Raw genomic sequence first — 26,363 nt, 5'->3', positions numbered from 1 at the left:
AAAGATGTTGACTTACTTCCTGCACTGTGTTAGTGCATCGGAATCTATTGAATGATGTATTGGTTGCTACAAGGTCCAAACTGATCATAAACTGACAGACAGGTTTACTTCACTGGCAGGCATTTGATGAAATAAACCTTGTGTTTATCTTATTTCCACTACTGCACAGTGTTTGCTGTACATACTTTTTCAAATATATTCTTGGAACAACTCACACTCACAGATTATAATTCAGTTTTGGTACTGCAGTATTAAAAAAAATGAAATAAAATCTGGTGATAAAATTAATGGTGACAGGTTTTTAATGTATTATTCTAATTTTTTTTATAATTTCTTACTACATATAGGCTTTGGAAGAAATACACCACATTGAAAACTCACATCATTATGTGAAACAATACTTTCTGAAATGATAAGAAACAGTGCTGTACATTATAGTATCAGATTTGTATGTAGCTGGTGATGTTGCAGCACATCCACAGCCACAGAGGATGGCCGTGTTACAGAGTTGAAAACGGAGAGGCTGGAGCTGAACTCCCGGACAACAGAGATGCAGTCAGTTGTGATGAAGACCACCATCATCAGCAGTAGTGAAACAACGGTCATCAACTCTGCTGACAGTTAGTTTCTCTTACTTTATACATTCCTCCTCTTTTACTGCATCTGAAATGCATGATGAAACAACTGTACTGTACAGAGAGTAGTATTAATTTGTCAGCTGCTTCACAAAATGAGGATTGTTTATCTGTATATTGAAATATACTGGAGTTGCCAGTGCCACTGGCAATTTAGTGTAAAGCTCCCTGTGTATTACGCTACAATGCTCTTATCTAATTTTATGAAGGCATTAGAATACTTCAGTATTATTTTACTATCTCATCTGTAAATTTAAGCATTTTATTCATTTATTTAAATGACTTAAGGTGGCAATCTTAAAAAGTTAAAAGCTTTTGTATTTTTTTATTTCGCATTTTTTTTCACAAAGTTGTATGTATGGTTTGCTTTTCTACATATGAGAAATAACAAAACATCATTTCCTTTTTGTGTGTATTGCATGTGATTTCTTTCAATATACTTTTACAGTTTTATGCCCTATAATAAGTATGGTAGCTTTGTTGTTGATAACTTTGAGCTTTCCTCTGGGCATATCACTCACAGGAAATATAAAATTCTGCAGTCTCTCTCTATCTCTCCCCCCCCCCCCCCCCCCCCCCTCCCCCCAATGCTCTAATACGTATTTCTTAGCCGAGACAAATTTTCCATTTTTTTAAATGACTTTCCAGCAATTACATACTGTCAACTTACACAGTCATTCACAGTAATTTGTTAAAACAAAATATGTTGCAGTTACATTTTGCAGGGTGTTTTTATGAACATTCTAAGGTGAAGTTTTTGCTGTGTACAAACTGTTCTCACCTTGTGTTAAATCAATTACAGTTGCATGCACAGTTTATCAGGCAATCAAACTAGAGTAATTAGAAATATTGCATGACCATTACTGATAATTCCATGTGTAGGCAGAAACGTCATCTATTCTCTCACTAACAACTACTGATCTTCATAATCAATGTGCACCTGTCTCAAATCATCCTTCCTCCCTTGACTACATCCAACGCCTCTACTCCTATCTGCACCAGTTATGCTATGCACTTTGCTTTGGCTTGTATGATAGTGGCAGTAAAATAGTACCATCAGTTTAAATGTCCAGGCAAGATAAATTTGAGATATTCCCGACACAAGTTAGAAATATGTAATCGGTACAAGAAGTAATTGAGAGAAATTATTGAAGATATCCATTCACCTCAGGAGTATGTCATCAGGAATCAATTTATAGATAGGAAATACTAGTAGGAGAGGTGTAAGAATTGATGTCAGAAAAGTTGATCCATTACTGGATGAACATAAGAATGAGAAAATGAAAATAATGTGTAGTGCATGGGATGAGAGACTAAAAAGCAGAAGTTGAGTGTTATTGTCAGAGATTTAATCTTTGTTTATTTGATAATAAGCTATAGGTTGGAGGGCCTCCTGAAAGTGATGCTTCTGAAGTTTTTAGTGAAAACTCTTAAAGCTTTTTGAATAAAACAAATATTAATAACTTTCTTCATCTTTATTCTTTGCGTCAGCACATTTGCAGCACCCTGCTAGTAGTGGGTTCAGAATTGTAGCTTATAACATGGTGTGCAACGTAGTTATGTCAGTGTGAGAGAAACAGCATGCTGTAATCGAGTTTCAAATTCGAAGAGGTTGTCCACACATGGAGCACAATCTCCTTCGGCACGACAATGCCAGTCCATGCTCACATCTGCAACAATCCGGCACTTTGGGTTCACTGTCATAGATCATCCTCCATGTAGTTCTGACTTGTCCTATCTGATTTTCATGTTGTTGTTGATGTTGTTGTGGTCTTCAGTCTGAGACTGGTTTGATGCAGCTCTCCATGCTACTCTATCCTGTGCAAGCTTTTTCATCTCCCAGTACCTACTGCAACCTACATCTTCTGAATCTGCTTAGTGTATTCATCTCTTGTCTCCCTCTACGATTTTTACCCTCCACACTGCCCTCCAATACTAAATTGGTGATCCTTGATGCCTCAGAACATGTCCTACCAACCGATCCCTTCTTCTGGTCAAGTTGTGCCACAAACTTCTCTTCTCCCCAATCCTATTCAATACTTCCTCATTAGGTATGTGATCTACCCATCTAATCTTCAGCATTCTTCTATAGCACCACATTTTGTAAGCTTCTTTTCTCTTCTTGTCCAAACTATTTATCGTCCATGTTTCACTTACATACATGGCTACACTCCATACGAATACTTTCAGAAATGACTCCTGACACTTAAATCAATACTGGATGTTGACAAATTTCTCTTCTTCAGAAACGCTTTCCTTGCCATTGCCAGCCTACATTTTATATCCTCTCTACTTCGACCATCATCAGTTATTTTGCTCCCCAAATAGCAAAACTCCTTTACTACTTTAAGTGCCTCATTTCCTAATCTAATTCCCTCAGCATCACCGACTTAATTAGACTACATTCCATTATCTTGTTTTGCTTTTGTTGATGTTCATCTTATATCCTCCTTTCAAGACACTGTCCATTCCATTCAACTGCTCTTCCAAGTCCTTGCTGTCTCTGACAGAATTACAATGTCATCGGCGAACCTCAAAGTTTTATTTCTTCTCCCTGAATTTTAATACCTACTCCAAATTTTTCTTTGTTTCCTTTACTGCTTGCTCAATATACAGATTGAACAACATCGGGGAGAGGCTACAACCCTGTCTTACTCCCTTCCCAACCACTGCTTCCCTTTCATGTTCCTTGACTCTTATAACTGCCATCTGGTTTCTGTACAAATTGTAAATAGCCTTTCGCTCCCTGTATTTTACCCCTGCCACCTTTAGAATTTGAAAGAGAGTATTCCAGTCAACATTGTCAAAAGCTTTCTTAAGTCTACAAATGCTAGAAACGTAGGTTTGCCTTTCCTTAATCTTTCTTCTAAGATAAGTCGTAAGGTCAGTATTGCCTCACGTGTTCCAGTGTTTCTACGGAATCCAAACTGATCTTCCCCGAGGTTGGCTTCTGCTAGTTTTTCCATTCGTCTGTAAAGAATTCGTGTTAGTATTTTGCAGCTGTGACTTATTAAGCTGATAGTTCGGTAATTTTTCACATCTGTCAACACCTGCATTCTTTGGGATTGGAATTATTATATTCTTCTTGAAGTCTGAGGGTATTTCGCCTGTTTCATACATCTTGCTCACCAGATGGTAGAGTTTTGTCAGGACTGGCTCTCCCACGGCCGTCAGTAGTTCCAATGGAATATTGTCTACTCCGGGGGCCTTGTTTCGACTCAGGTCTTTCAGTGCTCTGTCAAACTCTTCACGCAGTATCATATCTCCTATTTCATCTTCATCTACATCCTCTTCCATTTCCATAATATTGTCCTCAAGTACATCGCCCTTGTATAGACCCTCGATATACTCCTTCCACTTTCTGCTTTCCCTTCTTTGCTTAGAACTGGGTTTCCATCTGAGCTCTTGATATTCATACAAGTCGTTCTCTTATCTCCAAAGGTCTCTTTAATTTTCCTGTAGGCGGTATCTATCTTACCCCTAGTGAGATAGGCCTCTACATCCTTACATTTGTCCTCTAGCCATTCCTGCTTAGCCATTTTGCACTTCTGTCGATCTCATTTTGATACGTTTGTATTCCTTTTTGCCTGTTTCACTTACTGCATTTTTATATTTTCTCCTTTCATCAATTAAATTCAATATTTCTTCTGTTACCCAACGATTTCTACTAGCCCTCGTCTTTTTACCTACTTGATCCTCTGCTGCCTTCACTACTTCATCCCTCAAAGCTACCCATTCTTCTTCTACTGTATTTATTTCCCCATTCTGTCAATTGCTCCCTTATGCTCTCCTGAATCTCTGTACAATCTCTGGTTCTTTCAGTTTATCCAGGTCCCATCTCCTTAAATTCCCACCTTTTTGCAGTTTCTTCAGTTTTAATCTACAGGTCATAACCAATAGATTGTGGTCAGAGTCCACATCTGCCCCTGGAAATGTCTTACAATTTAAAACCTGGTTCCTAAATCTCTGTCTTACCATTATATAATCTATCTGATACCTTTTAGTATCTCCAGGTTCTTCCATGTATACAACCTTCTTTCATGATTCTTAAACCAAGTGTTAGTTATGATTATGTTGTGCTCTGTGCAAAATTCTACCAGGCGGCTTCCTCTTTCATTTCTGTCCCCCAATCCATATTCACCTACTATGTTTCCTTCTCTCCCTTTTCCTACACTCGAATTCAGTGCACCCATGACTATTAAATTTTCGTCTCCCTTCACAATCTGAATAATTTCTTTTATTTCATCATACATTTCTTCAATTTCTTCGTCATCTGCAGAGCTAGTTGGCATATAAACTTGTACTACTGTAGTAGGTGTGGGCTTCGTATCTATCTTGGCCACAATAATGCGTTCACTATGCTGTTTGTAGTAGCTTACCCGCATTCCTATTTTCCTATTCATTATTAAACTACTCCTGCATACCCCTATTTGATTTTGTGTTTATAACCCTGTAGTCACCTGACCAGAAGTCTTGTTCCTCCTGCAGCCCGAACTCACTAATTCCCACTATATCTAACTTCAACCTATCCATTTCCCTTTTTAAATTTCTAACCTACCTGCCCGATTAAGGGATCTGACATTCCACGCTCCGATCCGTAGAACGCCAGTTTCTTTCTCCTGATAACGACATCCCTCTTGAGTAGTCCCCGCCCGGAGATCCGAATGGGGGACTATTTTACCTCCGGAATATTTTACCCAAGAGGACGCCATCATCATGTAATCATACAGTAAAGCTGCATGCAGTAAAGCTGCATGCCCTCGGGAAAAATTACGGGCTGTAGTTTCCCCTTGCTTTCAGCCGTTCGCAGTACCAGCATCAGCAAGGCCGTTTTGGTTATTGTTACAAGGCCAGATCAGTCAATCATCCAGACTGTTGCCCTTGCAACTACTGAAAAGGCTGCTGCCCCTCTTCAGGAACCACACGTTTGTCTGGCCTCTCAACAGATACCCCTCCGTTGTGGTTGCACCTACGGTACGGCTATCTGTATCGCTGAGGCATGCAAGCCTCCCCACCAACGGCAAGGTCCATGGTTCATGGGGGGGCCTGATTTTCATCTGTTTTCAAAACTTAGAGAATATTTTTTGAGAACTTGACTTAAATAGTGGTGATATTATGCAAGCAGAGGTGGAGATGTTTATCTGTCAGCAAACTCAAAATTCTACAGTGACAGTATCAAGGAACTGGTCTCTCAATAGGAGAAATGTGTTTGTCATCAGGGTGCCTACAGTGTGAAATATATATGTAGACATGAAGAATAATTGCGTAGAATCTTAATAATGTTTGTTTTTTATTCAAAAAGCTTGAAGGATTTTAATGCAAAATTTTCACACTCATTACTTTTCAGCACGCCCTTGTATTAAGTACGCCCGTTTTTCTTTTTTTTCTGTCATGGTGCAAGGACATCTGCAAAGTGTTTTCAATTTTCAGCAAGGAGTGTGTATGCAAAAAGAGCATAGAAATGAAATAAATGAAAGATGAGAACTGAAAAAGAGGTCAGACTAAGAAGGAAAGGAATACATATTAAGGAAGCAGTAATGAGATTATAAGAAAAGCAAACAGAACACGCACAGCAGATTGTTGACTGATTTGAGGGTGAAACGGGAAGAGTGGTGGGGGGGGGGGGGGGGGGGGGGGGGGGGGGGGGTGTGAGTAGAACGTATTGGATCCTATTTATGATAACTTACATGTCAAAGAACTAGTTCCCTTTTGCAGAATATAAATACACAGTTGTCGAGAATGTGTTCAAAGTGTTGGGCAAAATAAGGAAATAAATTGGTCCCTTACGTTAATTTTCGGAAATGTGGTATCATCTACTGCTAGTGTTAAAACGATCCTTTATGATCGTCGTTTATTGCTGCAGAATGTGTGGTAGTTTTGAGAGAATAGAATAGCAATCAGGCTGTACTGGTTTAACATTTAGTGAGTTAGGTATGGGGAGGGGGAACCTTGTACATACTTGCACGTTGAGATGGACAGGAAGAAAGAAGAGTTGACATAAATTAGTCATCAGGCAACAGTTTCCTACATTGGTAGTAGGAGGCTCATAAGAGTTCTTCTTAGTCTGAAAATTATGGTGAATTGATGAATATTTGCAGAAGTATTACAGGAAGTTTAAGTTATAATATGTTATAAGAGATGTAAGAAAAGGAACATCCTAAAACAGTTGAAGAATGCAACTAAGTATGAGTAACACTAATTTTTTATTAGTGATAATGCACATAACGGCTAACTAACCAGACACCTCTAATAACTTGAAGACTTCATCAGGTTACCCTCCATTCAGAGGTTGTTGCACGCAGCGACTGTTATATTGACTTGTAAATAATAGATTTCAGCTGTCAGTCGTCCTTTGAATTTATTGGCAGATCTAGATTTCAGCTAGAAACTAGCCATTCTCAATGCACTATCATTTCTGATCAATGCATGTAATGCCTGTTGGTCGGGCTTCATCCACAGTTCATTGAATAATCATAGTAGGTATGCATTGATCAAAAATGATAGTGCATTGAGAATGGCTAGTTTTTAGCTGAAATCTAATTCTGCCAATAAAATTTCAAAAGGGCTACTGATAGCTGAAATCTATTAATTACAGCTTGAAGACTCTTACTTGAATTGACAATCAGATTATGTCGCTCTCCTTGAGATGACCATCAGACTTGGTGCATTTGGTTTATCAGCTCACATGATACAAGGAAAATAACGTATGAGACCGACAAAGCAAAAGATAGAAGAACAAGCTGTAGAGACCACCAAGGAAGTTCATTGTAATTTGAGAACAGAAAATATATGTGGAATAATAATACCTTAAGCTGCTTGTATTACTTTTTTATTTGTAACCAGTTTTGTGATACAATTCAAAATCTTTAGGCAAATATAACATTTATCATACTATAACAAAAGAATATCTACATTTACTTCTTTATATGATGGAACATTAACTATATTAGACTGTTCATTAGCTGTTTGTGTCAGTTAATGGATGTAGTCATGTACACTAGTGTACTGTTTTTATGCCAAATAAGTACAGAAGTATGATTACACCTGTCCACATTACCAGTGACATTTTACAATGTGAAATGAAGATGGAAGCTTAAGATATGCGCTTGAAAATGATTCTTGGTTGATCGTCCAATTGGAAAGATAATAAAAATGGCTAAAGCCTACTGGTAATATAAGTGGGGTTTGTGCAGTTCCACCTCACTAACATACTAATGCAGCTATAACTGCGACAGAATCCTGAAATAGTTTACTATTAATTAAACCATTGAGAAAGAAGGTTAATAACTTATGAAAAAGTCATGCTCATTATAAAAATAAAAGTAAGATTCCTTCATTTATGTTGTTGCAACAGCATACTTTTTCTTATTTCACCAGCTATCAATAGCTGTTAAAATAATTATATTGTTTAACCAAAAAAATCTGTAATCACTCCTATCTCTCAGAAATTTTTGTGTATTAGCTTTATGGCAAATTACTATCTGCTATCATTTGTCTAAAATTCTTTTCGGTATCTTGAACTGTTTGAGATGCGGAGTATGTTATGAATATGTCACTGGCATTCTACTGCATTTGCACACACAATTGAAAGCGTATGCATTATATAAAAAAAATTTCTCGTGATTGGCGATAGATATAGATCTCGCCTCAAAAATTCAACATGTTAGGTCCATTTCTTATGCAGGAATATGTGGTCTAACATGCACCAAGTGCAAACTCATAGGGACCACTATTTTTCATTGCAAAATATTCAAATTTTACATGGTACCTTTCTCAATACAGAAATATCACAATAACAGAAAATGACAGGCAGTTCATATCATGAAGGTGACGAATGAGGCTATGAGTTGTGTAAGAATATTTTTTTTGCCATATAGTTCTTTTTACATTGTTTCAGAAAGGTTGCATCTGTTCCTGCACTGTGTTTAATGTGGGCAGGGAACGAATTGACCATAACTGATGAAGCACATGGCTCAATGAGCAACAAGCAGTTGAGGCCGTCACCCCTTCAGAACAAAGTGGTGGATTTGCAAAGTGCTAAGAACAAGAATGTATTTCTGCGTACGGGCCATGTTATCCTGAATGAATAGGGTTTTGTTTAGCATAGGGTTGTGCAGAAAGGTCTGAAACCTATTAGGCTACAATAACCTTAGGAGGACTGTGTTCCTCTTGTGACAGTCACTGTCAGATGCTGTAGTGTACAATGTGTCACTTGCAAGGGGGTGGGATATAACACTTGTAGCTAAGTTGGTTAAAACTGAAACATATGGTAAAAAGTATTAATAAAGAGTAAGAATGTTATTTGTAGTAACATAGAACAATGAAAGCAATCAGTTTTTGATAATGTAATGTAATTTGGTAGATAGAAAAAATCTGCTCGCCAAGCAGCAGCAGAACTAACGCATAAAAGGAGGTTATAATTAGGCAAGCTTTCAGAACCAATGTCTCCTCCTTTCTGGCAGAAGCGGAAGAAAGAGGGTGTAAAGGAAAAGGATCAAGGTTCAATTCTGCCTGCAGGCTAGATTTTTCCCCTTTTCTAGACCTCTCCAGTCCTCTTCCTTCACCCCTCTTCCTTCCCCTTCAACCCTTTTGCCAGGAGGAGGAGCCACTGGCTCCGAGAGCTTGCCTAATTACAACATCTGCAGTGTTACGTGGCTTTATGCTTAATTACAGACTTATTATTTTATCAGTTGATTTGTTTTCACCACGTAACGCCCGCTGTTTACGTCGTCCTTCGTTGCTGAGTGATGTATCACTTTTAGTTCTGATGCCGCAACTCTCCCTTTCCTATATCTTTACTACTTTTTATCTATATAAATGATGAACTATTGGTTTTGCCATTTAACAACTTTTTAATAACTGTGGAAGTATTACAGGCATCGGGTCCCACCTAATGTGTCACCCACCTATACGTTTTACACGAACCTTTTAAGACTCGATCGATCTGTTTACAAAGAGGAAGCAGAATATCTCTTCCTTTGATGTTGTCCAACAACGACCTAGGAAGCTCGATGCCCTCGTGGCCCAGGCTCTTCCATGGCTCGCGGTAGTTTGCAGCATTCGTTTTATTCCTTGCCCACTTGTCGCTACATCGAACTTTCGTGGTGATCGTTGGGCAACGTCTTCCACGTTATCTGCAACATAAATAAACTTTCTTCCCACAGTATTTCTGAAAACCCAAAAACAAACATAAAGAACATAATACTAATAACTGTTCTTACAATTATTCGTATAAGTCTTGGTCGATTTAATGTGGGGTGGGACAGGTCTAAGCCTTGTGACACCACACCTCCTTTTATGTGTGTTTTCTGCTGATGTTTGGTGAGTAGATTTTTTACCTGGCCAATTACATTATATTGTAATATAATAGATTAAATAAGGCTACCTATGATGCTCTAGTCTACACACTTCATCAAACTAAGTGAAGTATGCGAACTGGAGAGGGATCCCAATAAGCTTGATGTGCAGAGAGAGTGACATCCTATTGGTAACAAAGCAACGTAGAGAAAATTGTGTATCTAAGAAGAACAGTTGAGATAATTAAGCAGGCACTTGTGGACTAATCGTGTTACATGATAGGTTCAGGAATGGTGAAATTGTGTAGTATAATGCATTATTTAATGTAGACTGTGTAGGATGACATTCGTATCACCAAAACATGTCATAGGTAAATAAAACTAATAACACAGTGGAAGATGTTATCATTATAAATGTATATGAACAGAATATATTGAATGTATTCAGTTGTAAGGGTTCAGAAATGAAAGAACAATTTTGGAATAAGCAGGATTAATGTTGGATGTTACACCCCGTAACAGTTTTAAGTATTAATTACATATGAAAAGCCTCAAACATAATTGCGTGGAATTGATGGGTGTCTACCAACCAGCACACCAATTATACAGTGAAAGATTGCCTTTGTCCCTTCCATTGTTTTTAGTAGCTATAGTCAGTGGTTTCCTAATTTGTGTATACACTGAAACCCCTAGATCATACAATCCAGACTTAAAAAATGCAGAACTGAGGAAAAACATTAAAAACCTCCAAAATATGAGTAGAAACATATGTAGTTGGCTTATACGATTAAAAATCATAATCCTCTCCAATACATGGTATAAAATCTGTATAAGTGAAGGAAATTACATTACTGGCCATTAAAATTGCTACACCAAGACGAAATTTTCCTTCTGTAGCCAATAGCAGTGCAGCATACTCTCATGACACGAGCACTGTGACCTGTAGTGTATTGCTTGTAAACTTCCTTGTTCATTGTGCTGAGTAAAGTGGAGCAGTATTTCCAACACTCACTGTTTGTGCTTTGAACTCGTCATTTGCTGCAGCGTAAACACAACAGATTTTGTGAAAGGATGTATATGCACACTTCCTTCACATGTGGTACTTATTTATACGTGTGAACATGAAATAAAGTTATGTCTGCTGTGATTTCAGTGATGTTTTCCTGTCCCAGCAATTCGTTACCTTAATAAAAATCTGTCTGCCATCACAACACATAAAATACCATTGAGGACTACTGCAAAAGACAGACAAGCTATTGCACAACCATTCATTGAATATGACCTGTTAATTGTAGTGCCACACATAGCAGATGGAGTAGCCTATGTTGGCTGTAGTCAGTAGAGGCACGATACATTTCGTATTCTGTCGGTAGGCTCCTAGCAGAACTACTGTAAGTAAAATAAATGCATGGTAGTGTAGGGCATACACAGTATACCAATATAAATTAAACTGAAATGGAAGCTGTGGTCACTCCATTGCCATACATTGATCACATCAGCCCTACCTTGGAATGAGCCGACAAGTAAGCTTGTTGTTTATCATTGTACATGCTTGAAGCCACTGCATTAGCATGACCTCACTGTGCTATACAACTACTGGCTGCAGGTGGAAAACAAACATCCGAGATGTTATAATTCGGCAGTTTTCACCATATTTCACGGTTTTCAGTTTATTCCACAGTATAGGCTATTAATTTTTGCGGTTTGCAAGATGAACATAAAATTAAAGAACCCTCAAAACGGCGTGTTTTTTAAGGTAAAATTTGTGACAGTAGTGTGTTGGGAAATGGATCAATTACCTCATACATCATTAGCAAAAGTGATAGCTTTTTCAGTTATGTATCCAGCAGTATTACTAATGGCAAAACCCACTTTTTCCCTAATAGATCAGTTATATGACATAAAATTTTGAAATTTCTTTCTTTTTTGTTTACGGATTTGAGATTTGGTTATGTCGGTTGAATTTACTGAGTGTTGGGAAAATTGCTACTTAGGAGGATAAGAATGAAATTCTCACATCGACTTTGATTTATAGCTTGTGTGCCTGCTTATGTTTTATAATCCAATACTTCAGGAATTTGCAATGCTTAATAGGCTTAGGTCTGTAAGCATATTCTTAGAGACTTGTGCTTCAGTTTAAAAGGTTGATGATTGACACTGTTACTGAATACAGCACATCAGAAATACATGCAAAAAGAAACAAGACTGAGCTACACAAATGGCCCAGGAAAGGGTGGCACGTTGGCCCACTTGTCACGTGTTGGCTCCGTCCGGAACACTTTGCGTCGATGGTCCTTTTTTTTCCATTGCTGCTGCAGCTTAGCAGTAGTTGTATCATAATTGCGCAGTGAAGCTAAACGTTGCAAGTTGCGTTGGCAACGCCTCTCGTGGATTATGTCAGCATTTCCTCTCTCACGTCTCCCCTCTCCACGACGGCCAAAAATATTCCCTCAACCTAGCCACCAACCGTGGTGTGAACCATCTGTCTTTTGTGCCACTTATAACTCATTGTTCACTCACATCAAATGTCAATACAAAGAAAATGGGACGAAGTCAAGTGAGACGTCAGGTAAGAATGTAAAATCGAAGCAAACCTTACTGGGAAGAAGCATAGAATCAGGAAATTTTTAGCATTAATCCTATGGGGTTTTCACAGGGGCTATGAATTTATGGTGTATAATTGTGAGAAACATAAAATTGGATAATATAAAATCGAAGTTCCATTGTATATCGGGCATAGTCCAGCGATTGTTTTTAGAAGTTAGTGAATAAATTCTACTATTCCTCATCAAATATTGCTTATACTAAGAGTATTCGTCCACTCATTCATTCATTAATTCATTCATTATATTTCATAAATTCCACCTTGAAGGAAAGCCTTGACGGATGTGAGAAAAGTCGAATAACAACAAACTAGTAGTCTATAGCAGCATCTGCACGGATATTTTGGCGAAGTGCGCTGACGAAAAATTGTGACTATTGTTTATATACTCTCCCCACAAATTACTGGAATTACTTCCAGGTTATTTTATATACACTGATGAGCCAAAATGATATGACCACTGCCAACTGCAAAATTGAATACCACCTGTTGGCGTTGCTGGCACACGATACAGTAAGATAAATATACAGGGTACTTAAAAAAAGTCCATATTTCGAGGTGGTAGTATGGACCAGAATGAAACCATATTCAGTGAACACGGACTGTAAAGTAATTGGTCATCTTCGCTAGTGTGAAATGCATTTTTTGCTGCAAACTGTTTGCTATTATGAACAACCTACAGAATGCTGTCAACAAATGAGGACATATTCCTCTGGTATTGTCCACAGATACAGCATGCAGTAAATGTATGTAAGTGTTGTTGCTGTAAACATATTCACATTTGCGGGTAAGTGCAGCACATATGTTAGTGCTAATGGAACCAGTATATTTTTTGATAAATTTGTGAAATCCTTTTACATTGTGGTTTTATCTTTGCTCTTACCAACATCATGGAAGCCTTTTGTTCCACACCAAGCCATGATTTGTGAGACCCCCTCCTCCTCTAAGACAAACAATTAATTGGTAACAACACATCTTCTTTTGTAATAGTGACTTGTTGACTAAGTAATTACACTTACCTACTGATGGATGAAGTGCAGTCCTTAAAACAGACTAAGATGCAACTATATATTTATGAATGAATGAATGAATGCCTTTGTAGGTGACAGTTATGAAATCAGATAATGAAATCGTGCCACGCTATTTTAATAATACCTTGCATTCTGAAATGATTCATTCTGTGATGACATTCCCTACCCTTGCACTAACATTAAACAATATTTGCACTTGTGGCCCAGCACGTGTTATGGCACCTTTATCTTAATGACTGGCTGGCTCTAATCAATATACACGAATGCTGCACTGCGCGCTCAAAGCGAGCCGCGTTGTATCTGATAGTTGTAACCAGAGAGGTTTAACCACAAGTTGCTGTTGCTCACAGAGACTATATTTGTTCCCTAATGAAAGAGGGAAATCATTGGTAAATTCTTAAATTCTTGGCTTTCGATTCCTCATGCTTAAGTGAAATGAAATGTAAGGGAATAAATTTAAAAACAACCCCCAAACGAAACATTTAAGTTGTCCAAGAATGTTTACAAAGAGCAAGAAAGAACAATCTATCATGGACGTTGTGGCTTCCCTATATGTAATGCATATATTGTCTAATTAACATAACTTCAATCAGTGGGAAGACATATGTTAACAAAACCATAGAATTTTGAAGGCAACATCTAAGTAGTAACATGCATGTACATAGAAAACTTGTCAGTTGAACACAGAGAGGAGAAAAAGGAGGAATCTGATCTGACTTTGAAGCTGTGGTCACAACTAAATAATCAAGAAGATAAGCACTCATATAGTTAGTAATTCGAAACAAAGGCCACCTTCATGTAAACAAGCTCAACTACTTCTGTATAAACACTCAGTCTTTTATGCAGTTAAGTCAAATTAAAGCAAACACAATCTCTAAACACTTAGGTTGCATGGCTTAAGATTCTCATCAGTCGGTGCAGTTGTTTGCTGTAACAGTTGAGATGCAAAAATTTACCCTAATAATTTTTTTATTTATAAAATTTAATTACATGAAAAGGATAGATCAGAAATGCAGAAAACACCAGACAGGAGTATATGAATTGTAGTGGAAGGAGATAAATGGAGACGCAATCAAACAATATTAATAAATCATTACGTTATACAGCATGTCAGAAAAAAGAACTCAAACATTGGCTCATTAAGTTCACAATAAAGATTAGAGTGTGGTTCAAAAATACCTTCAACAGTGGTAAATTCCCATTTTATATCAATTTGCTTTCATGATGCATTATGTAATTCACTGCTGAAATATTCTCTGCTTTTAAACTTCATTGTAGATACATGTGCTTTGGAGATATTGTAGCAAAGAGGACATCATGTAGTAGAGGTCACGGAATGCACTGTTAAGAGTACATCATATCGTGGAGTACACATGGCATCCATCAAAGCAGCGGTCGTAGTACATTGTTTAGATGGTACACCGCCTGGCAGTCACACAGCTGGGGAAAATGGCGTGAGCTTTGTAGCAGCTGCCTGCACAACATTTTTGACAGAGAAGTGCTGGCAATTGTGGTGGTTGGCAGCAGGTGTCAGATCAGTAGAGCTACCAACAGGCGGCTCAGCTGTTACAGTGCATGAGCATACACCAGCGCATGCACACCTGCAGTGAATGGGTGGAGTGCGGTAGTCAGCAGCCTTAGTGCTGCCACGACTCAGGCAGACATGTTGTGACAACATTAGCTATAAGGCAGCAAAATGATCACATGCTGTGTATAGGTAGAGGTTACTGCACTCACATTGCATTAGTTTTAGTATTCAACACGTGCACCATATACACACAAACAATATGTGGCACAGCACTTTGCATAGTGAACTCACTGGAGCTACACAAACTATTTAAGTGGAAATAAAAATATAATGCACTACAACAGTCACGTAGGAAATTCTGGAACATGATATTTTGTTGTGGTTTTCAGTCCAAAGACTGGTTTTATTCAGCTCTCCATGCTAATCTATCTGTGCAAGTCCCTTCATCTCCTAGTAGCTATGCAACCTACATCCCTCTGAATGTGCTTACTGTATTCATCTCTTGGTCTCCCTCTACGGTTTTTAACCCACACGCTTCCTTGCAGTACCAAATTGGTGATTCCTTGATGCCTCAGAATGTCCCCTACCCACCGATCCCTTCTTTTAATCAGGTTGTACCACAAATTTCTCTTCTCCCCAATTCTGTTCAGTACCTCCTCATTAGTTACATGATCTACCCATCTAATCTTCAGCATTTTTCTGGTGGACTACATTTCAAAAGCCTCTGTTCTTTTCTTGTGTAAACTGTTTATTGTCCACGTTTCACTTCCATACATGACTGCATTTTTTACAAATACTCCAGAAAGTACTTCCTGACGCTTAAATCTATATTTGATGTTAACAAATTTCTCTTCTTTAGAAACAAATTTCTCCCCATTGCCAGTCTACATTTTATATCCTCCCTACTTCGAGGATCATCAGTTATTTTGCTTCCCAAACACGAAATCTCATTTACTACTTTGTGTATCTCATGTCTTAATCTAATTCTCTCAGCATCACCTGATTTAATTCAACTACTTTCCATTATCCTTGTTTTACTTTTGTTGATGTTCATCTTATATCTTCCTCTCAAGATACTGCCCATTCCATTCAATTGCTCTTCCAAGTCTTTTGCTGTCTGACGAAATTACAATGTCATCGTCATAGTTTTTATTTCTTCTCCCTGGACGCTACTTCCTACTCCAAATGTTTCTTTTAGTTGCTTTGCCACTTCCTCAATATGTAGAGTGAATAACACCGGGGATAGGGTACAACTGTCTTACTTCCTTCTCTACCACTGCTTCCCTTTCATACCCCTCGACTCTTATAATTGCCATCTGGTTTCTGTACAAATTGTTAATAGCTTCGCTCCCTGTATTTATCCCTGCCACTTTTACAATTTGAAATAGTATATTTCAGCCAACATTGTCAAAAGCTTTCTGTAAATCTAAAAATGCCATAAACATAGGTTTATCTTCTGTAAGTAGTCATAGGGTCAGTATTGCATCACGTGTTCCTACATTTCTACGGCGTCCGAACTGATCTTCCCCGAGGTCGGCTTCTACCAGTTTATCCATTCATCAGTAAAAAAATATGTGTTAGTATTTTGCAACGGTGACTTATTAAACTGATAGTTCGGTAATTTTCACAACTGTCAATGCCTGTTTTCTTTGATATTGGAATTATTGTATTCTTTTTTGAAGTATGAAGGTATTTCGTCCGCCTGCTCACCAGATGGAAGAGTTTTGTCGTGCCTGGCTATCCCAAGGCTATCAGTATCTCTAATGGAATATTGTCTACTCCCAGGGCCTTGTTTCGAATTATGGGAACATTGTATGTCCTATGCCGCCAAAGTTAAATTATCGAATTTTGTGACTCATTATCTTGGAAACTTTTTAAAAATTGTATTGTGGGGCATGTTGTTGTTGTTGTTGTTCTCTCTTCCCCCCCCCCCTCCCCCCCTCCTCTTAAACACTCAATTTTTTGAAGAATTTTGTAAATAAATGAACAGAAAAACAAAACAACTCAGGATATTTTAATTATTTTAGTTCCATATGTGTTGACTCTCACACTTGGCATGCTGTGAAAATTTCATGTCTCTACCATCAGTACTTTTTTTAGAAAATGGGTCATTTATTGCAAAAAATGTGGTTCAGAGGTATTGAGGTTTAAAACTTGTTTTACAGACTTACATTTCTGCGTCTTTTATGCACCATAATTGCGCTGGCCCATATTCTGTGTCTTCTTCAGCACCCCAAAAGTCCAGTGCTTGCCTCTCCTTTTACTTTCTTGCTTCTTTTTGTCATTTGCGGGGCAGCTACCTCTGCTCCACATACACAAAGCTCATCCAGTTCTCACAGTCCTTTAGCTGTGTTCTGTCCAGATCTTACCTGTATGTTCTCCAGAACCCTAAGTCTTTCTTAGTTCCCTCCATTAAAAGTTATTACAGCATCAGACACTGCCAACTTTAGAGTCACAAGGCCACCAAATACATTTTTAGGCACACGGCACCGCACGACGTTATTGAAGGACTCAATTACATTCTGGGTCTTCCCAAGTAAGCACTTCTTTAGTAGCTCAGGATTTGCCAAATCTCTATAAATAGGTTTGACTAACTCCATTACTGTCCGTGATATCGATACTTTTACCACTGTCACTTGTTCCTAAAGTTACTTTCCTTTTGGATACACTGGGGGCGTGGTCACTTCAGAAATATAATCATGGTTTCCTTCACTGTTAGCACACGTGTTTCCAAGTACTTCAGAAGAAAATGCAGGTCTCTCATATCTGTTACCTGCAAATTTGCATTTCTTGAAGTTACTTTTACGGTTAGTCATTTTATTTACGTATAAAAAGCAATTGAAGTTAGCTTACTACAAAAATAGCTGATAATCACACTACTTTCAATGAAAACTAATATCAGAAACAAAGGACTGATTTGTTTATCCGTAAAGCCAACTTCTGAAACATAGCAGTAGACACAAAACAAAGCAATTCACAGCCTTCTAGATTGTGTGATTCCCAAGATACGACTGCTAAACTGTGGCAGTATATGCGTAGCTGCGAAATTTGATAGTTACGCTTCAACATTCAAAATATTATTTGAAGGTCTCACAATTGTCTGATTTTAATGTATTATATATCAAAATGTTCAGGAAAGTCCAAAATACATTATGGAGTGGAAAACAGAAAATGTCAAATTTCAACGAATTTCATGTACAATGTGCCCTTAAGTCTTTCAGTTCTTTGTGAAATTCTTCACGCAATATCATATCTCCCTTCTCATCTTCCTTTATGTCCTCTTAAATTTCCATAATATTATTGCCCTCAAGGACATCTCCCTTGTATAGAGCCTCTATATACTCCTTCCACCTTTTCCCTTCTTTGCTTGGAACTGGTTTTCCATCTGAGCTCTGAGTTCTTGGTGTGTGTGTGTGTGTGTGTGTGTGTGTGTGTGTGTGTGTGTGTGTGTGTGTGTGTGTGTGTGTGTGGCAAACCAGGGACCTGGTTCTCTTTTGTCCAAAGGTCCTTACCTGTAGGCAGTTCCTATGTTACCCGTAGCAATATATGCTTCAACATCCTTACATTTGTCCTCTAGCCTGTCCTGTTTAGCCGTTCTGCACTTCCTGTCAATCTCATTTTTTAGACTTACTTTCGCCTGCTCCATTTATTGCATGTTTACATTTTCTCCTTTCATAGATTAAATTCAGTATCTGTTGTGTCAACCAAGGATTTCTACTCAACATTTTGCGTACGTGATTCTCTGCTGCCTTCCCTTTTTCATCTCTCAAAGCTACCCATTCTTCTTCTATTGTATTCTTTTCCCCTGTTCTTGTCAAGTGTTCCCTAATGCTCCCTCTGAAACCGATCTCCTTAACTTCCTACCTTTTTGCAGGTTCTTCAGTTTTAATCTACAGTTTATAACCAATAATTTGTGGTCAGAGTCCACATCTTCCTGTGGAAATGTCTTACAATTTAAAACCTGGTCTCTAAAACTCTGTCTAACCAGTATATAATCAATCAATCTGAAATCTTCTGGTGTCTCCTCGTCTCTTCCACATGCACAACCTTCCCTTATGATTCTTAAACCAAATGTTAGCTGTGCTTAAACAATGCTCTGTGCAAAATTCTAGCAGGTGGCTTCCTCTTTCATTCCTTTCCCTGAGTCCATATTCACCTTCTACTTCTCCTTCTCTTCTTTTTCCTACCACTGAATACCAGCCCCCAATGACTATTAAATTTTTGGTTCCCTTAACTATCTGAATAATTTCTTTTAACTCATCAAACATTTACTCAATCTTCTTCTCATCTGTGGAGGGTGTGGACTTCATGTCTACCTGGGTGCAATAATGTGTTAATTTTGCTGTTCATAATAGCTTATCCGCGTTCCTATTTTTTACTCATTATTATATCTACTCCTGCATTACCCCTATTTAATTTTGGACCGGAAGTTCCTCGTGCCCCAAACTTCACTAATTCCTGCTATATCTAACTTTAATCCATCCATTTCCCTTTTTAAATTTTCTAAACTGCCTGCCCGATTAAGAGATCTGACATTCCATGCTCTGACCCGTAGAATGCCAGTTTTCTTTCTCCTCATGACGTCCTCATGAGTAGTCCCTGCCTGGAAATCCGAATAGTGTACTGTTTTACGTCCAAAATATTTTACCCAAGAGGATGCCATCATTATTTAACCATACAATAGAGCTGCATGCCCTCGGGAAAAATTATGGGTGTAGTTGTTTCCCCTTGCTTTCAGCTGCAGTACCAGCACAGCAAGGCCGTTTTGGTTAATGTTACAAGGCCAGATTGGTCAATCATCCAGACTGTTACCCCTTAACTACTGAAAAGGCTGCTGCCCTCTTCAGAAACCACACAGATACCGCTCCATTGTGGTTGCACTTACGGTATAGTTATCTGTGTCAGTGAGGCAGGCAGTCCTCCCCACCAACAGCAAGGTCCTTGGTTCATGGTGGGGATTTTTGAAAATACAAAATATGATTTCTATCAAATATTTGATGCTGTTAAATCAAATGTTTGGGTTGATCCTATTGATTTCTCTGGCATCCAATACAATCTTGGCAATACCATCCTGCTTTGTTACTGCATGTGTGGGACTACAGTACTTACTGATTGCTGGATGTTTCCCACATTTAACATTCTTTAAATTTCTTTGTCAGCAGCAAGTTTGGCTGACTCACTAGATTTCACACAGAATAAAATGAAAGTTACCTTGGTGGAACCGCTATACCTCCCTTAAGTCTGTCCTTCGATGCTCAGTAAGATCTGTTAATTTATTGCAGTAGTGTTATTAACTTGATACCACGACTCACATCATTACTTTTTCCAATGAAACCATGGAGTCACAATTTCCTCTTCTTTCATGCTAACAAAATGAAAGTTCTGCCACAGAATCCTGTAAGACTTCCTACATCAACCCCTTATATATCATTCGTTAGTGAAACATCAGAATACTGGCAAGTGACATATTTAGCTTTTTTGTTTGTTTTCATACTTTAATTCTTAAATTCTTTATATGTTTTTGGTGCTTTCATAGTGTAACTTAGTCATTGTATATTTTTGTATTTGGCATGTGTAGTATCACGTTTTAGCAATGGTAACATGTAGGTTCATGCAGTCTGTAGCACAATAGTTTTTTGGATAGCTAGTGACCATTCACAACAGCTCAGTCAGCCATTTGCCCCCAATGGTGAAGCACCAGGACACTAGCAAGTTACATTTTTAGTGTCTCGATTTGTTTTCATATTTTAATTCTTAAGATAGTAGGATAGTCCACCCGTACAGTAGAGTGGTCAACTCAAGAGACCCTCATGTGGAGGACCCAGATTCGATTCCATGAACTGCCAGGAATTTTTTCTTGGTGGGAGGACTGGGCCAGGATACACTCAGCCTCTTGATGCCAACTGAGGAGCTACCTGATTGAGAGATGACAACTCCAAGGTCTAAACAACAACAATGGCTGGGAGTGCAATATGCTGACCCCCATACCACATCCAGTGATGAACGACTGAGGACAACACAACAGTCGGGAGACCATTGCATGGTCTTCAAGTTCTGATGACAGGGTTTCTGTTTCTAGATAGTACGATTTATTTGAGTGCATACAGGAACAGCTGATCGCAGTTTGCGAACATTTGAAGGTGCTTATTGCCTTGGTCAGCCACCTGCAGACTGCTGCCTCGAGCTGTGGTGGCAGCAGAGAAACTGGCATGATGCATGGGACACTTGAGGTGTCACTGGTTCCATCCATGAGCTCTGTTATCAGGGCACCTTCCAGTATATCCTACATGTGAGATCCACACTCAAATTTCTCTTACGCGGCTTAAAACCATGGTCATTATTGAAGACCTCAATTCTAGTTTTTTAAAGAATGCTGCTAGTACATTTGCCGATTGGCTTTTCTGAGTGGTAGATCCTTTCACTGCAGGCCTCAATTTGACTTTGCTAGTCCGATCAGTACCCACTGTGATCTGTTTAGCTGTTTTCACTATTTTGACATACGAGGCGTGTTTTTTTTAAGTAAGTACCGTTTTGAAATTTAAAAAAAATATGTGCTAAGATATCTCAATAGTTTTATTTTTGTATGAAAGCCTGTACCTTAATCTACTTTCCTACATAATTAAGTAAGTACCGTTTTGAAATTTAAAAAAAAAATATATGCTAAGATATCTCAATAGTTTTATTTTTACATGAGAGCCTGTACCTTAATCTACTTTTCTACATAATTTCCGTCAATATTGAGGCACTTGTCATAACGTTGTACCAGTTTTTCAATACCCTCTGCATTGAAGTCTGCCGCCTGACTTTTTAACCACCGCATCACCACTGTTTTGACTTCGTCATCGTCTTGAAGACGCTGACCTCCCAGGTGTTTCTTCAAGCGAAGGAATAGATGGTAGTCACTGGGCGCAAGATCGGGGCTGTACAGAGGATGATCTAGAGTTCCCCATCGAAAAGATGTGATGGGATCTGTGGTCTGATTCGCCACATGCGGACGGGCATTGTCTTGCAGCAAAACGATGCCCTTGCTCAACTTCCATGGACTGTTGCTTTGATTCTGCTGTGATGTAGGCCACCCATGTTTTATTGCCCGTAACAATATGGCTTAAGAAATCATCACTGTCATTGTAGTACCGCTCAAGGAAACTCAAAGCACTGTCTAAACGTTTGGTTTTGTGCACATCCGTCAACATTTTCGGTACCCAGCGTGCACATTTTCGGTAATTCAAGTGCTCGGTCACAGTGCCATACAAAACACTACGAGAAACGTTAGGAAAGTCATCCCGCAAGGAGGAAATCGTAAAGTATCTGTTTTCTCTCACAGTATTGTCCACTTCCTGCGCCAAACTTTCATTAACGACCCAAGGACACCAACTCTGTTGTTCATCATGCACATTCGAGGTCATCTTTAAATGCTCTCACCCACTTTCTTGCCATTCCATCACTCATAATGTTTTCTCCGTAAACTGCACAGATCTCGCGATGAATCGCTTTTAGGCCTTTAGCACTAAGAAATCTTATAACAGCCCGTACTTCACAGTCGGCGGTATTCACTATTATCGGAGTCATCTTAAATACTTGGTACACAGCGTAAACAAGGAAGAATCGGACTGTAATGGCGTTAGTGCGTAGATTAAGGTACAGGCTTTCATGTAAAAATAAAATTATTGAGATATCTTAGCATGTCTTTTTTTAGTTTCGAAACAGTACTTACTTAAAAAAAAACACGCCTTGTAGAAAGACAAGTTGTTTAAATTGTAATAGCAGGTAGTTCAGTACTAATTACTCATTCAATACATGCATCAGTGCATTTTTCTAAGCTTTCTGTTACATGTATCACTTTCCTTTATGTATTAGTCCAGAAAATGTGAAAAATCGTAAGGTCAGGTTGTAATAGTATGTTTCTTTACATTCTGGCACAGTTAACTTAAAAGTACCACTTAATTGTTCTGTTTTTCTTTCTAAAAATTTAATCACTTGTTGTTAAGTTTTATTTCCAGAAACAAGAGTAAATCATAATCTGCTTGATTTAGAATCTTTCGCCCTAGTCATTTGTTTATGAGCAGTTTGCATACAATAAAGCTACATTCTGTTGTGATTAAGATAATGTAATGCATACTGCAGTTGATTGAGTGCTAAGTTCTTGTTGTAAGCGGAATTCAATAACGTTTTCCATTATATTTTACACCTGAATTGCTAACCTGTAGGCCTGCTTTTGCTGCTCATAAGTAACAAAAATTTGTGTAGTGTAAAGTGTGTTAAGTTATGTAATTGTGTTTGTAAACATGTGATTTGTGTTGAAATGGATGAGACAGCACAGGAAGGAGAGCATTCATCACTGTTGACAAAAATGTTGTCTACCAAGGTTGAAATTGGGCCTGACTGAATTGCCTGGACATAAGTAGCAGGTCTAGGTGAACTCAAGTTAATCATGTTTTTACCAGTCACGTGATCCCATTGTATCAGTTGTTGCATCATTCAAGAAAAGTCAATGCTCATTAGTGTGGTAAAACCCAGATCATGCGGTATTAGTTGGAAGAGATTTTAATCTACAGAGTTCAGAGTGGGACATCTATGGATTCACGGCAGGTAGCACAACAGATATTATTGTGAAATACTTTTCAGCATGTTTTCCAAAAACTGCGTTGAACAACTAGTTAGACAATCCACACACAATGGAAATATTTGAGCCCTTGTAGCTGCAACCAGGCCTGACCTTATTTATCAGTGGTATCAGTATAGCAGATAAGCAGTAAACCATGTCAGTATCTTCTATAAAATTTTCCGGAGATAAAATAGTCCCCCAATCGGATCTCCGGGTGGGGACTGCAAAGGCTACAGACAACGTGAAGGAAAAGAATCCCAATTTTAACGTAGCCACTTGGAATGTGAGAACACTGCTTCAGTGTGGCAAGCTAGAAAATGTAAAACTTGAAATGGAACGACTGGAAATTGATATCCTAGGCATATCGGAGATGAGATGGCTCCCAGCCAGGTGATTTCTGGTCTGGAGAATACAGAGTCATTCACACCGGAACTGACCAAGATAGACCAGGTATGGGAGGAGTTGGAATAACTTTGAGGAAAAACTATGACTCATGTGTCAAGGGATATGTGCAATATAGCTCTCGAATAATACTAGTCAAACTTGAAACTAAACCAAAGTAAACTGTGATAATACAAATATACATGCCAACATCCGAAGAAGGAGGTGACGAAATATACGAAGAAATCGGTAATGTGATGAGAAATGTTAAGGGAGATAAAAACCTGATAGCCATGGGAGACTGGAACGCAATTGGGGGTGAAGAACCGGAGGAAGGAATTGTTGGCAAATAGGAAACTTGGAAGAAGAAATGAAAGAGGAGATCGGCTTATCGAGTTCTGCTCGAGGAACCAATTAGTTGTTGCAAACACACTTTTCCAACATCACAGATGAAGAAGATACACATGGAAGGCCCGTGGAGACCCGAGGAGACAACAGATTGATTACATTCTAGTGAAAGCACGTTTTAGGAACCAGATAAAAGATTGCAGGAGCTGTCCATCTGCAGACACAGGCAGTGATCATAACCTGGTCCTGATGAAAAGTTCACTGAGATTCAAATGTTTGAAGAAGCCAGTAAAACTTAAATGGGAACTAGAAAAACTGAAAACTAAGGGACTGGCAAAGCGCTATGCTCATGAAACAGATAACCTAGCTAAGAATTTTCAACATGGTGGAGTAAATGAAGACTGGGATCAAATTAAATCTGGTATATACAAAGCAGCAGAAAATATAGTTGGAAGAACTGAACCCAAAAACAAGAGGAAATGGATTACAGCAGATATTATTGAGCTTATAGAAAAGAGGAGATAATACAGAAGGCTAAGGAATGTAGTTCATAGAGAAGCTAGGAAAGCAAAAGAAAATTTTCTTGAAGAAATGTGCAGAGAAGTGGAAGAAAAATTGCAAAACAGAAGAACTGATTTAGCCTACAGAACAGCAAATCAATTTTTTAACAAACGTAAAACAACACTCTGAGGCACAATAGAAAATAAAGAGGGAAAATGCAGTTTGGTGAAGACACGGTGGAAAGATGGAAAGAATACATAGAGGAGTTGTGTGCCAGAACACCTCTTTCGGAGGAAGTAATAGGAAGAGAAGAGCAAGTAGACGAAGATGAAAAGGGAGATGACATTCTACAAGAAGGATTTGACAGGGCTCTAAAAGAACTACGGGACAACAAAGCAACGGGTATTGATGACATCCCTGCAGAACTAATAAAGAATGCTGGTGACAGCATGAAAATGATGCTGCTTAAACTTATTAGGTCCATCTATAACACAGGAGAGATACCAACAGACTTCCAGAAATGTATCATTGTTCCTATACCAAAGAAGACAGCAGCTACAAAATGCGAACACTACCGAACTCTAAGCCTAATATCACGTGCATCAAAAATTCTCACAAAAATAGTTCTGAAGAGAATTGAAGAGAAGGTAGAGGATATGCTGAGTGAAGATCAGTTTGGCTTCAGAAGGGGATTGGGAACAAGAGAGGCAATTCTGGCACTCAGACTCGTTATCGAAAAGCAATTACAGAAAAATAAAACAACTTATATTGTCTTTGTAGACATGGAAAAGGCATTTGATAACGTTATCTGGCAAGAGATGTTCAGAGTGCTGAGGAAAAGTGGAATAAAATACAAAGACATCCGTGTGATACTCAGCTTCTATGAGAATGAGGTGGCAGTGATTAGGAACTGTCACCATGAACAAGAAGCAAATATTACGAGGATCAGTCAAAAAGTAATGCCTCCTATTTTTTTTTTCTACATTTAATTGTCAGGAAATTTAAATGCAATTACATAGGTTGAAAACCACAACATTGAGGATCATTTTGTCATTTTTCAATGTAATCTCCGCCCATCTCTACAGTTTTGGTCCATCTTTGAACAAGGGCATGTATCCCAGCACGGTAAAAATCACAGCTCTGCTTCCTAAGCCATTGACGCACGGATGTTTTGACGGCCTCCTCATCTTCAAAATGAATCCCACGATGAGCTTCTTTTAGTGGCCCGAACAGATGGAAGTCTGATGGTGCCAGGTCAGGGCTGTATGGGGGATGAGGCAAAACTTCCCATCCAATTTTGACAATCTCGTCAGAGGTGTGACGACTGGTGTGTGGTCTTCCATTGTCATGCAAAAGAAGAACATCTGCCATTGATTTTGTTGGGCGAACTCGCTGAAGACGTGCTTTAAGTTTGTTGAGGGTTGTGACGTATTGAA

The 26,363-nt window shown here is 38.5% G+C and overlaps 1 protein-coding gene across 1 annotated transcript in view; it reads left to right on the top strand.

Annotated features, from left to right (window-relative positions):
* LOC124774002 (lethal(2) giant larvae protein homolog 1) overlaps positions 1-26,363 on the top strand; it is a 354,779-nt gene that overhangs the window by 280,165 nt on the left and 48,251 nt on the right. The window contains 1 exon segment of the mRNA XM_047249448.1: positions 472-620. Coding sequence (XP_047105404.1) covers positions 472-620 — 149 coding nt within the window.

The sequence above is a fragment of the Schistocerca piceifrons genome, chromosome 2 (assembly GCF_021461385.2).
Source record: "Schistocerca piceifrons isolate TAMUIC-IGC-003096 chromosome 2, iqSchPice1.1, whole genome shotgun sequence".
Taxonomy (NCBI): Eukaryota; Metazoa; Arthropoda; class Insecta; order Orthoptera; family Acrididae; genus Schistocerca; species Schistocerca piceifrons.
This window is presented reverse-complemented; position numbering and strand designations above follow the sequence as displayed.